Source organism: Muntiacus reevesi, chromosome 2 (assembly GCF_963930625.1).
Source record: "Muntiacus reevesi chromosome 2, mMunRee1.1, whole genome shotgun sequence".
Lineage (NCBI taxonomy): Eukaryota > Metazoa > Chordata > Mammalia > Artiodactyla > Cervidae > Muntiacus > Muntiacus reevesi.
The window spans coordinates 156,346,218-156,362,309 of NC_089250.1; the positions used below are offsets into that span (position 1 = coordinate 156,346,218).

General features: G+C 36.4%; 1 protein-coding gene across 1 annotated transcript in view; it reads right to left on the reverse strand.

The window, feature by feature from the left end:
* Positions 1–16,092, reverse strand: part of CCDC186 (coiled-coil domain containing 186) — a 41,314-nt gene that overhangs the window by 22,408 nt on the left and 2,814 nt on the right. The window contains exons 2-4 of the mRNA XM_065923383.1: positions 6,530–7,222; positions 3,073–3,199; positions 272–400 (exon numbers count right to left, since the gene is read on the reverse strand). Of these exons, the coding sequence (XP_065779455.1) occupies positions 272–400; positions 3,073–3,199; positions 6,530–7,164 (891 nt within the window). The 5' untranslated portion in view covers positions 7,165–7,222. The remainder of the gene's footprint in view (positions 1–271; positions 401–3,072; positions 3,200–6,529; positions 7,223–16,092) is intronic.

Consider the following 16,092-nt stretch of genomic DNA (forward strand, 5'->3'; position numbering starts at 1 on the left):
CACTAAAACTATCTTCTTCTTAATTAGTATAAAAGTTTGAGAGCTGATAGTATAAGCGTTAAGCATGTAACATTCTTATTGCTCAGGGTCAGCATATTGTAAAGAATCACAGAAATAAAAGTTGAAGTTTTTTGTAGTTAACATACATTTATGTAATGCTTTAGCATTTTAAAAATCCTATTCCTAATACACACTGTCTAAAATTATCTAACAGGGTTAAATAAACAAAAAGTCAACAGAAAGTTAATAATAATGATGATCTGAAAAATACCTGTTCCATCCGATGGGCCATCTCTTTGTGTAATTGCTGAATTGCATTTTTGGCTGCAATGTCTTGAGCTAATACTTTATCTTTGGAAGCCTGAACTTCTTTATTAAGTTCCTCTAATCTTGTTTCTAACTGTAAAGAAAATTATTTCCAGATTATTTTTATAGCTATAACAAACAGACCACTAACATTTCAAATAAATATAAATTATATATATATGAGCATAAAGAATTCAAGAATATACTTGTCATAGACATAACAAGTAAACATTAATGATGTTCCAATATATCATTAGAATTAAGTCAGTATAAATCTGAAGCAGACTCGGAGAAGACAGATGGTAAGCTCTAAAGTAATTATCAATTAAATAACTAAAAAAAATAGTTAAAATATCATGAAAAAATTTAAATGTTACATATTTACTTAATGCAATATAAAGCAGTAAGTGAGGAATAGGGAAACAAAATAGGAACACAGCAGAAAAGACATAGAGAAACTGTAGACATAAAATACTCAAAAATGGTAGACATAAACCTATAAACCTAACCCATAACCCTAATCTTAAATACTGTAAAAGCTACATCTTGATAGAAATCTTGAAAAAATTACACTTAAAAGTTAGATATTACATGATTCTACTTATATGAAGGAAAAGGAAACATATATGATTCCATTTATATGAAATATTCAGAACTGGCAAATACACAGAGAGACAGAAAGTAGACTAGTTGTCCCCTAGGGCTGAGGGAAGACAACTGACAGGGGCTGGAGGGAAACGAAGGGTGACTATTAATGGGCTTTTAGTTTTTTCATGTGATAAAATTTTCTAAAATTGTGACAAAATGTACAACTAAAAATCACCAAACTGTATACTAAAATGAGTGAATTATGTGGTATGTGAATTATATATCAATGAAACTGCTATAAAAACCCTACTAGTTAGCTTACATATAGTACACATGTACTAATTTTCCGTATGTCAACACTGTCCAACAGCAATACAAGCCCAATTTTTTGGTAGCAACATTTTAAAAAGTAAAAAGAAACAGGAGAAATAAATGTTTTATTAAACCCAATGTATATAGAATATCATTTCAACATGTAGTCAACATTAAAAAACTGAGCCATTTTACCCCTTTTTGTACTAAGTCTCTTTAAAGGGCATATTTCACACTTACATCACCTCTTAATTTGGACTAGCCACCTTTTACATGCCCAATATCACGATGGCCAGTGGCAGCCATATTAAGTGGTACAGATTCAAAGATAAAATTAGGAAAGAAAACTCTGCTATACTGGCTAGCAAAAGAAAGGTGAATCAAATTTTCTCCTTTAATAGGGCACAACCACTAACAATCTCAGGAAAAGAACAGCTCTGGTTAGCCTCCATCTGTTTATTCTGAAGTTTCCGGTCATCAGCAGTGATCTGTCTACCAAAATTCATATTCAGCCCCACACTTTAAAATTAAGACACCTTCACTTTAAAATTCTAAGTTTGGTCTACATGTGGTAGACCACACACACACACACACACACAAATCAGGATTAAACTTTCCTGATAAAAGTATAATTTCATTAAGTATAACAAAGTGTAAGTAAGTGAAACTTGGTTTAGTGTTTCATTACAGTATTACCAGCTGTTTACTTTTATTTTCATTATATAGCTTTCTGTGAAAGATGAGGCAAAAACAAAGACTTTTAAGGCTACCATGTTTCTAACCTTTTCCATGGAAGAAAAATGAAAGTGAAAGTCGCTCAGTCATGTCTGACTCTTTGCAACCCCATGGACTACAGTCCATGGAATTCTCCTGGCCAGAGTACTGGAGTTGTAGCCTTTCCCTTCTCCAGAGGATCTTCCCAACCCAGGGATTGAACCCAGGTCTCCCAACATGCAGACAGATTCTTTACCAGCTGAGCAACAAGGGAAGCCCAAGAATACTGGAGTAGGTAGCCTATCCCTTCTCCAGTGGATCTTCCTAACCCAGAAATTGAACTGGGATCTCCTTCATTGCTGAGCTACTAGGGAAATTAAAAAAAAAAAAAGCAGCTCAAAAAGATAAAGAGCAGCTGAGCTACCAGTCTAGAATATGCACGCTGCTGATCCAAGCATCATAGTACATTTTTAAAAAAGAAAGGAAAGGAAAGGCTTGGGAAAACTAGCTAACCAGATAAAATCTGAAATAAAAGAGTCAGCCTTCAGTATAGTTTACAAAATACTAAGAACAGAACTGCATTAAACTATAAGCTTAAAAGGGCTTCCCAGGTGGCACTAGTGGTAAAGAATTCGCTTGCCAATGCAGGAGATGTAAGAGACACAGATTCGATCTCTGTGTCGGGAAGATCCCCTGGAGGAGCAAATGGCAACCCACTCCAGTATTCTTGCCTCAAGAATGCCATGGACAGAGGAGCCTGGTGGGCTATACTATATGGAGTCACACAGGGTGGGACACGACTGAAGCGACTAAGCATGCATGTACGCATAAGCTGTAAAACCTTCTAAAGCCAGATGCAAACGTTTAGGTATATACTGCTTCTTCTGAAACAATCTATTTGACTGCCAAACAAACTGTCTTTCCTTCTCAGATATCTATTATACATAGAATACTGCCACACATATCACATAAAAATATTAATTTACATGAAACAAAAAGATAAGGCTAGGAGTCCCATTTCATAAAAGAATGCTTCACATACCAAGCAATCTTCTGCATTTAAAGTATGATGTAATCTACAGAACTTCAACTTATATACAAATTTTCAGGAATGTATTTAAGAAGAGACTTCCAAGATTTTTGTCTTTTTACCTGTTTAATTGTGTTCATATGTTGCTTCTCTGTTTCGGTTCTTTTTTTAAGTTCTTCTCTTAAATTGTCTTTTTCTGAACAAATGTCTAAGATGAGTTCCTGATGCTTCTTATTTTCTTTAATTAACCTAAATATAAAAAGGCCAGTATAAGTAAAATATAATTAAAAATATGGAAAATAACCTGTTTGCAGACTGAGGTGGAGATACTTATGATTAATAAACAAATATTTCCAAGTAATTCTTTTGTAATGATATATTCTACTTTTCTTGGGCTTCAAAATCACTGCAGATGGTGACTATGGCCAAGAAATTTAAAAGACACTTGCTTCTTGGAAGAAAAGCTATGACAAACCTAGACAGCCTATTAAAAAGCAGAGATATCACTTTGCCGACAAATGTCCATATACTCAAAGCTATGGCTTTTCCAGTAGTCATGTATGGTTGTGAGAGTTGGGCCATAAAGAAGGCTGAGAACCAAAAAATTGATGCTTTCAAACTGTGCTGCTGGAGAAGACTCTTGACAGTCCCTTGGAGAGCAAGGAGATTAAACCAATCAATCCTAAAGGAAATCAACCCTGAATGTTCATTGGAAGGACTGATGCTGAAGCTCCAATACTTTGGCCACCTCATGTGAAGAGCCAACTCACCGGAAAAGACCCTGATGCTAGGAAAGACTGAGGGCAGGAGGAGAAGGGGGCAACAGAGGATGAGATGGTTGGATGGCATCATCAAGTTGATGGACATGAGTTTGAGCAAGCTCCAGGAGCTGGTGATGGACAGGGAAGCCTAGCATGCTGCAGTCCATAGGGTCGCAAAGAGTGGGACACGACTGAGCAACTAACACACATAGTTAGTAAGTGGGTGAAGATTAGATTTGGACCCAGGTCTAATTCCTTGCATCTTCTACTTTGAAGATCCCTCAGTTACTCAACAAACGTTGACTGAGTACCTACTATGTACCTATACTAGTCTATATGTTGGGGGTACGTCAGTGAACTGTCCCTGCACTCATAATGCTCACATTCTAAGAGAGAAATTATACAATAAATAGATATATAATGAAATGTCAAGTTGTGATTAAGTTCTATTAAGAAAACTAAAAAAAGGGCAAGCGAACAGGGAAAATGACTTGAACTATGACTATACGTCAGGTAATCAGGACAGACCTCTCTGATAGTACAGGAATGCAGTGAGGAGGTACATTGTGAAAATGCTTGGGAACAGAAAACTGTGTAGCAAACAAGCTTCTTCAAGCCTTTTATGGCACAGTGATTTAACTCAGATTATATGATAAAGATGAACACTCAATTTGTTGCAGGAAACAACTAGAAACACGAGAATCCTGATTATAGTTCATAAAGTAAACATTTTAGGGAGAAAGAAGTAAAGAACAGCAAGCCCTGAAATTATTATTCTTATATGCCAAGTGCACATAACTTGGAGTTAACTTTCTACTGTATTCCCAATGTTTTTAGATAAATTTAATAACATGTAACCTGTTCATTTCTGATAAGCACATTAAAAAAAAATCCACTTAAGCCAGACTAAATGGGTTCAGATTTTAACTTTGTCACTTAGTAACTTGTGACCCTGAGCAAGTTAGCACTTAACTTCTCTGTGCTTCAGGTACCTTATCTGTAAGATGGGAATAACAACTGTTCATACCGCATAGGGTTGTTTTGTGAGGATTCCATGCATTAATACATGGAAAGTGCCAGGCACACGAAGTCTTCTGGCTATTATTATCAAATCTATAACATCTTATCATTTACAAGAGAAACATGAAAGTGGTCAAGACTCAAAATCTAAGGAAAGTAGAAAGAAGTATCAGGAATAATCTCAAAGGGAAAGTTTAAAAGATTAAAGTATAGATAGCAGGAAATAAGGAAGTTACCCAGAAAAGCAAGAATGGCAGAAAAACTGATGGTCCAAGCATAAAATCATAGCTTTTTTCATAACAGCAGCATTCCAGTAAAGTTATTAGCAGCAGTAGCTGCCATTAGTTTTCAGGCAGTATTAAGAAAGTATCAAGAGATATCTGGAGTCTCAGCAGATATTTGTACACTCATGTTCACAGCATCATTATTCATGACAGTCAAACAGTAGAAGCAACCCAAATGTCCACTGATGGATGAACAGATAAACAATAAACAACATACATACAGTGGAATATTATTCAACCCTAAAAAGGAAAGAAACTGTAACACATACTACACAGTTTGGATGAACCTTGAGGACATTCGCTAAGTGAAACAAGCCAGTCACAAAAAGGCAAATATTGTACAATTTCATTTATGTGAAGCATCAACAGCAGTCAAACTCTTAGAAAGCACACCAGAGTGGTGGTTACCAGGGTCTAGGGCAGGGGAAATAGGGAGTTGTTTGATGGATGTAGAGCTTCAAATCAGTAAAATGAAAAGCTATGGTGCTGGTTGCATACTCTGTGAATATACTTAATACTACCAAAGTGCACATTGATAAATGGTTAAGGTGGCAAATGTTATGCTATGTGTATTTTATCACAATTTAAAAATTAAAAAAAGGCTCTGGATGCTGGTATTAAAATTCACTGGATAAACCAATTGCCTCCTCCCCTTTCTTTACACATGCCCCTCCCATTCCAAAAAACTTTTAAAGTATCACTTTTTAAAAAAGAGAATCAGTCGATATTAATGAAAGCTAGCAACTTTTATTGTCCTTTATAAGGGTTATAAGAGTATCTAAATATACGCACCACTTACACATATAAATATAAAATAAAAACACGGGGTGATATAACACCAGGAAAAGATAAAATGAAATTTAAACTGTTGTTAAAATAGAAGTTAACTCCACAAATTGAAGAGAAGTCAAAAATTAACTATATTCTTATTTACTGAATGATAATACACCAATTCTTCTGTTCTCTAAATTTTAATTTTTTAAACCAATAAATGTACAGTGGGGATTTTAAGAAAAATTTTTTAATTTCATGACTTCTCATTCCTTTTGAATTTATCTTAGTTCTGACAATGTAATGCTTTACATTCTCCTAAAACTGAAAAATTTGAGCTGTCTTTAAACATTTCTAGATCTTCAATGAACTTACACTTTAATAAAATATTTATTTTCTTTAACTTAACATAATAAGACTTCTATGTAAAACAAATTTTGAATCATATTCAAAACAGTGCCTTTACAGATATATATATTTCTATATATGTTAACATATTTAACATAGGTATATTATATATAACACTCATAAAAACACTATTTACCTATTATTTCTAAAACAATGAAAGTATCACATCCTAAAAAAAAAGTTACATATTAACTAGGCAAACTTGACATTTGCTCAATAACTTTACTTATGTGCATGGCTCTACTGTGGAAATAAAAGTAAATAAAATGATATTTTAAAGAATTTAATCTTTAATCCTCATGTAAAAAAATAACCTAGAAGAATAAAAAACTTACTTTTTTATGGTGTGCTCCTGTTGCAAATACTTATCTTGCACACACTTTTCAAACATAATTAATGCATTTTCTCCCTTATTCATTCCATTTGGTACTCGGTGATCTTTTGCAAACTCAGTAGATAAGAGCTCAGATTCTATTTCTTCCAACAAATCCTCTGATGTTGAAACATTCTTTATTTTTGAAATAAGTTTCTTGGTGCAGTCTGTATCATAAGGACTTTCTGAATAAGTCTTTTGATTACCTGCTTCTATAAATGTAGATGACCTTAATTCCGCCAATATTTGTGTAACTGCTTGTTCTGCTTCACTTGTTTTCAAAACTTGTTGTGTAAAATCTCCACCAGGAAAACTAGTTATTTGTTCAGAATTTTCTGGGCCTGTGTCTGTGTTAGCACAGGAATCCTTACCCCCACCGTGATCTGGAATATAATTTTCCTGTGTTTCAATCTGATTATTGTGTTCATTAGGCTGACATAAAGTTTTATCAAAGTTTAATGACAACAGTTTGGACTCATTTTCTAAGCTGCTGCTTTCATCACCAGAAAAGGAGTTGCATGAGTCTTCCTTTGTTTCCGATGTTTTCTCAATATCTTGATCAGAGGAAATGGAGGCTATGTGCTCTGTCTCTGACATGCTGACTGGCGCCGATTCACTGTGTACTTCAAATCCGTTCCTGATCTTCGTTTTACATCTAAGAAAGTCAAAACACACATTTTAAAAAAGGTTTTTTAAAATCAAGACTCCATATATAGTTGCATACATTTCATGATGTGGAAAACCTAAGGCTACATATTTTACCAGTAATAATTCTTTAAAAATTCCTTCCTTGGAGGGGGAAAAAAAAAGAATAAAACAGCTGATCCAAATGAGTCACCACAGGTCAGGTAGCATACAGGTTCACTCTCTTCTCCTTCGATCCTATCACTTCACTTCAACTGCAGTTTGACCTCATAAGATGTTGGGTACAGAATGATACTAATAATGAGAAGATTAGTGGCCAAGAATTATTAATAGAATTCCTTCAGCTCCACAAGGGGAAAAAAAGACTATGTAAAGAACTCATAACAAACTATTGCAGAAATCAGACAGGCAAAGAAAAAACTAGGCAAGAAATTACAAATCAAGGTAATAAAACAATGTACATTAACAATGATATTTACTGCCAAAGGAAAACTAGATAATAAAACACAGCTACCTACAAGCCCAGACACATATAGCTGACCTGAAAGAAGTCAAGGTGTAAAGGATTCCTGACAGGAATTCATGTTTCACCCTGGGATACAGAAGTATCATAGTGATTTCCAAACATTCTCATCAAGAACACATAATGTTCAGCACAACTCAAATGGACCCCACATGCACTGCCTCGCTCATTAAAGAAACATTTACAAACCTAATTCAACTATGTTAGCTTAAGTTAGTTTTTAAGCTGTTTATGAGGGGTACTAAGCTAGCTATTTTCTGAAAATTAGTCAACTTCAACTTATCCTGAGACAGAAAAATACAGAACAGTCCAACAATCTTAATGAAGAATTCTAAGAAAGGAAAAGATGAAATTGCCTGTTAAATATCCTGGCATCAAGTAATTAGACATTGGCCTTGATACTATAAATTACCTACTTGTACAACATACTTCCAAATAACCAATCATTATTATCTTGCTGCATGTATGTTACAACTAAGACAAAGTCCACACTAGCAATAAAGGTTTGGTTTAGGCAATATAAATAAATGCAGTAAGTTAATAAAAACCCTTATGAGTAACGTGTATTCCAAATCAAGGACAAAGTAAAATAATTCTCAAACAGGGACATTAGTACTATGTGGCTTCATCATTTGGAAGGAAGTCACTACCTTCCTCAAAATAATTAATTTTAAGACATAACTTATAAATGTGTTGCTGCTGAATTTGAAATCTTAATTTGGAAATCAATCTAAAAAGTGCTTTCAAACATCATAACTAGTCATAACTAGTCAATGTTATGTGATATCTATTGAAGTCGAACTCAGAGCTGACCAAAGGTAATGGACAGAAGATAAAGAATCTATTTAAAAGAGAATGAGTCTATGAAGGCATTGTGACTCTCCAGCATAGATTGACCAGAAGAAACTTTCATTTGATAACTCTATGGCTCTTGTCTGCGTGCCATGCTTTGTCAACAGAAAAGCATTACGCAAACAATGGTTATCTTCTTATCCAGCTTTCACATTCCCCAGGGTTCAGTCCACAGCTTTATTTTCCCTCCTAGAATTCATCCAATATGATTACTGAAACCACAAACTCATAGTTGATGCCCACTTTGTTTTCATTCCTGTGCTCTTGAATTATAGATAACAAATTACCTCTTCATTTTCACTTTATAATAATCTCAAATGAATAGTGGCATTTCCAATGGCTCAATTCAAAAAATGGCTAAATCTAGAATCACAACAGCACCTTCTAAGATTGAGAACACCTAATCTTTTATTTCTGTCATTGCTACCATTTTTCTTAGTCATAACTCTATCCTTTAGCCTCATATTCTTTTACTGATTTCATGTTTCCTGCAATTACACCCTCATTTCTACTGTCACTGTCCCCTACCTGCAACTCAACCCAGGCCTGATAACTTCCTATCCGGAACACTCGAGTTGTTGGCTTCTCAGTCTCACTCTATCCTCCCTCCAGTTCTCCTTCCTGAAACTCCAAGTCAAGGAGCAAGGAGGCTGATTTAAGGGCAGATGACCTGAGACAGCACCAGGTAAGTGTCATCCCACCCAGAGAAGGCATTAAGTGTACACCACACTGGCTCTGTCACAGAGGAACAGGAGATGCCCTACAAAGTGAGTCCTCAATGGCACAAGGGTCAAAGGAGTTACAAAACTGCCCCTTCTCCCAAAAATACCACACACACCACCTCCAGAGAGATCACCACCGAACACAACCAGATGAATCAGAGTAAAGGCAGAGCTACTGCTTCCCTCTTCCAAGTTTCAGATAGTGCGAACTCTGCCTCCACTGGTTGGTATTCCCCCAGCTCCGAAAGGACTAGTTAAGAGGAAGGAGGGGGGACAAATTTTAGAGCCAAATTACATCTCTTCTTTAATCCAAGCAGCTGGGAGCTAACAGTTTCAACATTTCTTCATAGAGAAGAAAGAGTTTATGATTAACGTGTTTTTGTTGCCTGCTTTTGTAAGCAAGTGAAACCTGTCTTAATTCCTGGAATAAGTTTTTTTCTAGTCATCAAAAGTGGCAGAAGAGTTTTGACACCAAACCAAGACATTATTAAAGGACTGTACCTCAGAGGGAAGTGGCGGGGATGTGAGCATTTCATGTTTATGCCTCAGAGTTACAGCTGTACTATTTTTCCAATCTTATCTCTCAACACAATCTTAAAATTCTAGTACTTCACTATAGGACCTTACCAGCCCTTGCCCAGACTACTTCAGATTCCTCCAAACAATGTGCACATTAACATTTTCATGGCTTTGCTCTTTTCTAGACAGGTCTGCCCTTCAGTCTAGTGGCAACAGTTTAGTCCCTAAGTTGTGTCCAATTCTTGTGACCCCATGGACTGTAGCCCACCAAGCTCCTCTGTTCATGGGATTCCCCAAGCAAGAGTTCTAAAGCCGGTTGCTACTTCCTTCTCCAGGGGATCTTTCCCCCCCAGGGATTGAACCGCTTCTCCTGCATTGCAGGAAGACTTTTTATTGCTGAGCTACCAAGGCAGGCCCTCCCTTCAGCCTATCCAGACCCTAATTATACTTAAAGGACAGACTCTAAGGTCATGTCTCCTCCGAATTTTCCCTAATGGCAAGCAAAAAAAAAAACCTCTCATGTAAATGAAAACATACTCATCAGGTACACAGTCATAGCCTTCCTTGTGATGTTTCTCAACAGCCTTTTAAATGATCTCTGTACTCACAAGGAAGAGGCATCTCACTCTAAACTGAATCAAACTTCTTAAATCTCAAGCAATATAACAGTAACAGTAAATAGATAAACAAATCCAACAAATACATTCTCTACTACATTTACAGTCATTCTTGCAAACACTGTTCAATGGTTCTCAGTGAGGGTGGGACTGAATTTACATAATGAGCTGGGGGTGCTGAAGGCATTTAGAGGGTGGAAACCAGGTTGTAAGAAGACTTGTTAAGTGCAAGACAGCACAGAACAACAAAAATGTCTCATTCTGCTGGCTATTCATCTAGGTTATAAATGAACACACACACATGTTCCTATAAATACATCAGCTTAGATTCTGTTTTACATATCATCCTTCTGCAAATTAAAGAAGGCTGTAGCTCAGACAGTAAAGAATCTGCCTGCAATGCAGGAGACCTGGGTTCAGCCCCTGGGTCAGGAAGATCCCCTGGAGAAGGAAGTAGCAACCCACTCCAATATTCTAGCCTGGAGAATTCCATGGACAGAGGAGCTTGGCAGGCTACAATACACGGGGTCACAGAGTCGGACACGACTACACGAGTAACACAAATGTAGTTCAATGTCAAAAGACAAGTGCTTTCTATATTGTTTCTCAGTAATATGCCCATGATCTTTGGAAAAAGTATCCATATAAACTGGCATCTGATAACCACTTAGTCTGCAAACTCAGTTTTTTAATGTTCAAATGAATACTGATGGGGCAAAAGGAAAGGCATTAAAGATTTGTGTGCCTATATGTAAAAAGCCATCACCAAGAGCAAGAAACTACACAAGAAAGATGCAGGGAGGGGCCACCATCATGTGCTTGACTGTCCATAACTGAGCAGGGGAAAAAACAGTCAGCTGAGTCCTCCTGTGGGCCTCCAGTTGGCAATGCTGATGCAGGCCAATCTGGCTGCGGTGCAAACTTTTTCTTGGGGGTGGGGGTAAAGGAGCAGATATCACGAAAGCTACCAATGATGGACTAGCCCAAGAGTATATTAAAGGGGTAGGATGCAAAACTATACATTTGTATATAAGATTGCTTCAATTAAGAAGTGCTTGTATAAATCAATTTCACACTCATATATAGACATAGTGACTACAATTACTAATTACAATCTCTATTGCTGAGGGTAAGAAAAAGCACAGGTTATTTGACTTTTTAGCAATTCTTACTCATTAGGGGAAGACACTATATTTAAATTTAGCCAAGTCACAAAATTCCTCTTAATTCAAGGGCTTTTTTTCCCCACAAGGGTTGTTTCTGTTTCTGACACAGTACTACAGGACCAATTCGCACTTTAAAACTGTTTCAGCAGAGTGAGAAGTGGTTTCGCTCTTACTGGAGCTCATCAGCTGTAGGCAACTGGTCAAGAAACACTCTTCACTTGCCTTAAAGCCAATCATTATCCACCACAGATTTTAATTCTTATAGAACCAGCAACTGTACAAAATTATTTCTATATAAGAACCTTATAAACAAAAACTCTGTTTTTAACAACTTTTAATACTATTTCTTGTTTGCCAGAAATTAGCAGTATAGCCCCACCTCCCACTCCCTCTGGGAAGAGGCCTGGGTCCTGCTGTTTCTTAGCTCTGTGAACATCAACTAGAAGAGTTTAGGCAAGGCAAGTGTAAGGCCCCTGATGGAGCTTAAGGGGCGTAGGATAGGTAAGTGGTATTGTCAATAGCCGACAGTGATCTAGGAGGTTTTAGTCTTCTCCTGGGGGGGGGGGGGGGGAGTGACTCAAATGGAAGCTTTTGTCAGAATTATACCATTTATAGAGAGAAGTTGAGAAAAAAGCTCCTTTTGTGTATGTCCCCCCTTTTCTAGCACATTCAACCAAGCAAGAGCCATTGGGACCCTACTGTGGACAGGCCAGGCTGATTCCCTAATTCCAGTGAAGGCAGTGCGAGCTGCAACACTCCAATAGCAATAAGCATACCTAGAACTCACATCTTGACTTCTTAATACTAGCCTCCACTGAAAGAAACTAGGACTCCTTGGAGAAATGTCCGGGGTTTAGAAAGGGAAAGTACAAATGAGCCTGGAACATCGTCATGCTTGAAAGTAAGGAAGTATTCAAAGAATAATGGAGGCACAGGTACCAGCTTAAAGGCACCACCAAACACCAAATCTCCTGGCCAGCCTCTAAGCTACCTCATGTCTCTATGAATTTGTTTATTCTAGGAAACGCATGTGAATGGATTCACACAGTATTTGTTCTTCTATGTCTGGCTTCTTCCAATTAACATAATGAATTCAAGCCCCATCCATGTTGTAGCATATATCAGAACTTCATTCCTTTTTATAGTAGGGCTAATATTCTTTTGTATTTATACACCACATGGTGTTTATTCGTTCATCTGCTGATGGACACTTGGGTTGTGAACACTGGCACACAAGTCTTAGTTCTTGCTTTCAGCTTTTAGATACACACCAAGGATTTGCTGGATTCCACTTGCTTTTTAATTCGTTCCACTTTGTTCTGAAAGTTTCTCTTATAGATAGCATAAAATCTATAAAGTTTTGTATTAAAGAAATGTAATACCTTTACATTAATTGTTGTAACATTTATTTAGTATATTATATTCATCACCTAAAGATGATTAAAAGCTTTTTTCTGATAAGGAAAAAAAAAAAGAAAGCAGTATAAACAAACAACAAAAGAACTTAAGCTTATTCAATAAATGCAAATACAAACTAATTCAAATCCACAGACATCTGGTAATAGATTATCAAACATACAAACCTCATACAAAAGTGCCAAACCAGAAATACATTTCTAAACTAGATATTAATTCATTTATTCACCACATATGTATTGAATACATATTATGTTCAGCACTGTCCTATGTGTTGGGAACAAAGCAGTGAATAAAACAGACATCTCTTCTGGAGTTTACCTTCTGGTGTAGTGAACTAACACACAAAATTTGTGTTATATCTTTTACTCTTTGTTTACAGTATTTTAACTGGAAGTCAGTGTTCCATGAGAAGCTATATAAGATACATGAGTGTTTAACTCCAACAGAAACATGTGACTCAGTTTAGCATAAATATTATCTATAACAAACTACAAATTTTAAACTTACAAATTGTACCATTTGAGTCTCAAATAATAGCAGCTGTAGCTTCTCAAGTAATGCCCATTAAGATAAGCAAGTTGAGCTTGTGATGGCACTCCTGTTTTTCAATGTAATAGTTTAATGTCCTCTGAAAAAAGAGTAAGTACATCAAAAGGTCTTTGTATTCCCCAAATACACTTTGAAAGCAGAATAAACAAAATGATAACTTCTCTTTCTGATCAGTTCTAATAATGTTCTAATAAAGCAATTAAAATCAGAAGCAATCAAAATCATCATCCACAATCCAACATAAACTGATCACAACCCCCAAATGTCTGACTTTTGATAGATATGAACTACAAAATATAAATACTTTCCTGGATAAAGTTTTTGTTTTTTTTTTTTTTTAATTTTTCAGTGGGTTTTGTCATACATTGATATGAATCAGCCATAGAGTTACACGTATTCCCCATCCCGATCCCCCCTCCCACCTCCCTCTCCACCCAATTCCTCTGGGTCTTCCCAGCCCACCAGGCCTGAGCACTTGACTCATGCATCCCACCTGGGCTGGTGGTCTGCTTCACCATAGATAATATACATGCTGTTCTTTTGAAACATCCCACCCTCACCTTCTCCCACAGAGTTCAAAAGTCTGTTCTGTATGTCTGTTCTCTTTTTCTGTTTTGCATATAGGGCCATCGTTACCATCTTTCTAATTTCCGTATATATGTGTTAGTATACTGTAATGTTCTTTATCTTTCTGGCTTACTTCACTCTGTATAATGGGCTCCAGTTTCATCCATCTCATTAGAACTGATTCAAATGAATTCTTTTTAACAGCTGAGTCATATTCCATGGTGTATATGTACCACAGCTTCCTTATCCATTCATCTGCTGATGGGCATCTAGGTTGCTTCCATGTCCTGGCTATTATAAACAGTGCTGTGATGAACATTGGGGTGCACGTGTCTCTTTCAGATCTGGATTCCTCAGTGTGTATGCCCAGGAGTGGTATTGCTGGGTCATATGGCAGTTCTATTTCCAGTTTTTTAAGAAATCTCCACACTGTTTTCCATAGTGGTTGTACTAGTTTGCATTCCCACCAACAGTGTAAGAGGGTTCCCTTTTCTCCACACCCCCTCCAGCATTTATAGTTTGTAGACTTTTGGATAGCAGCCATCCTGACTGGCGTGTAATGGTACCTCATTGTGGTTTTGATTTGCATTTCTCTGATAATGAGTGATGTTGAGCATCTTTTCATGTGTTTGTTAGCCATCTGTATGTCTTCTTTGGAGAAATGTCTGTTTAGTTCTTTGGCCCATTTACACAAAAATAAACTCAAAATGGATTAAAGATCTAAATGTAAGACCAGAAACTATAAAACTCCTAGAGGAGAACATAGGCAAAACACTCTCCGACATAAATCACAGCAAGATCTTCTATGACCCACCTCCCAGAATATTGGAAATAAAAGCAAAAATAAACAAATGGGACCTAATGAAAATTAAAAGCTTTTGCACAACAAAGGAAACTATAAGTAAGGTGAAAAGACAGCCCTCAGATTGGGAGAAAATAATAGCAAATGAGGAAACAGATAAAGGATTAATCTCAAAAATATACAAGCAACTCCTGAAGCTCAATTTCTGGATAAAGTTTTAAAACACAGAATACTGAACAGAAAAGAACCCATACAAGAGACATAAAAACTTCGTTTCACGTAATGAAAATATCTGACACTGTCGTTTATACATGGCGAATCAAATTCTACTCTTAAAAGATTAAAACCTGAGCTGGTTATTTCAAAGAACTCTAGACTAGTTCTATCAAAAGGAAGATTTATTCGTAAAGTAGTCACACTGTAAATGAGCTTTTGGGTAAAATTCAACTTGAATACACTGCGTTTCCGTTATGTGAAACACATCACTAGCTCTTTGTCCGTTAGTTTAAAGAGTGTATCATATGAGGCCAAGGTCAATTATCCCCGTAAGGGTTTGTTTAGCTTTGCACCCAGGGGTCAGGGCATTCAGAATTTTACAGTATGTATACTGTAACACACACAGAAAAAGACAGTGGAAAGACTCAGGGTGATAGATGCAGCAGGACACTCACCCCCACAAATAGTACCAAAACCTGTGATACGGTAACAAGAGAAATTACGGTCCATCAATACTCCAGGAAAAAGATGGAAAGTAGCCACATCGTATATCACATTACAAGTTATATGTCATATTATCAGTTTGGTATTTTAGATCCATGGAATTTTATATATCTCTTATAGTAACTTTTAAATCAGAAAAGTTATTAGCATAGAAATCTCATTTTGAAGTTCCTTGTATAGAACTCACTAAACAAACTTTAATGAGTCTACGAAAACATGGAAAGTATTTTCAGCTAATTTCCCCACAAAAATCTAAAAAACAAACAAACAAACAAACAAAAAAACACCCAGGAGGGCAGGATTGACCTACAGTTTCCTTTTCAAAATGGAACCAGCTAATATCATAAACAAAAAAGAGATACGTTTTAAGTCTGCCTTATATTAACAAGTTCTGGTTAATGTTTACATTTTGAAGCCACCTTTG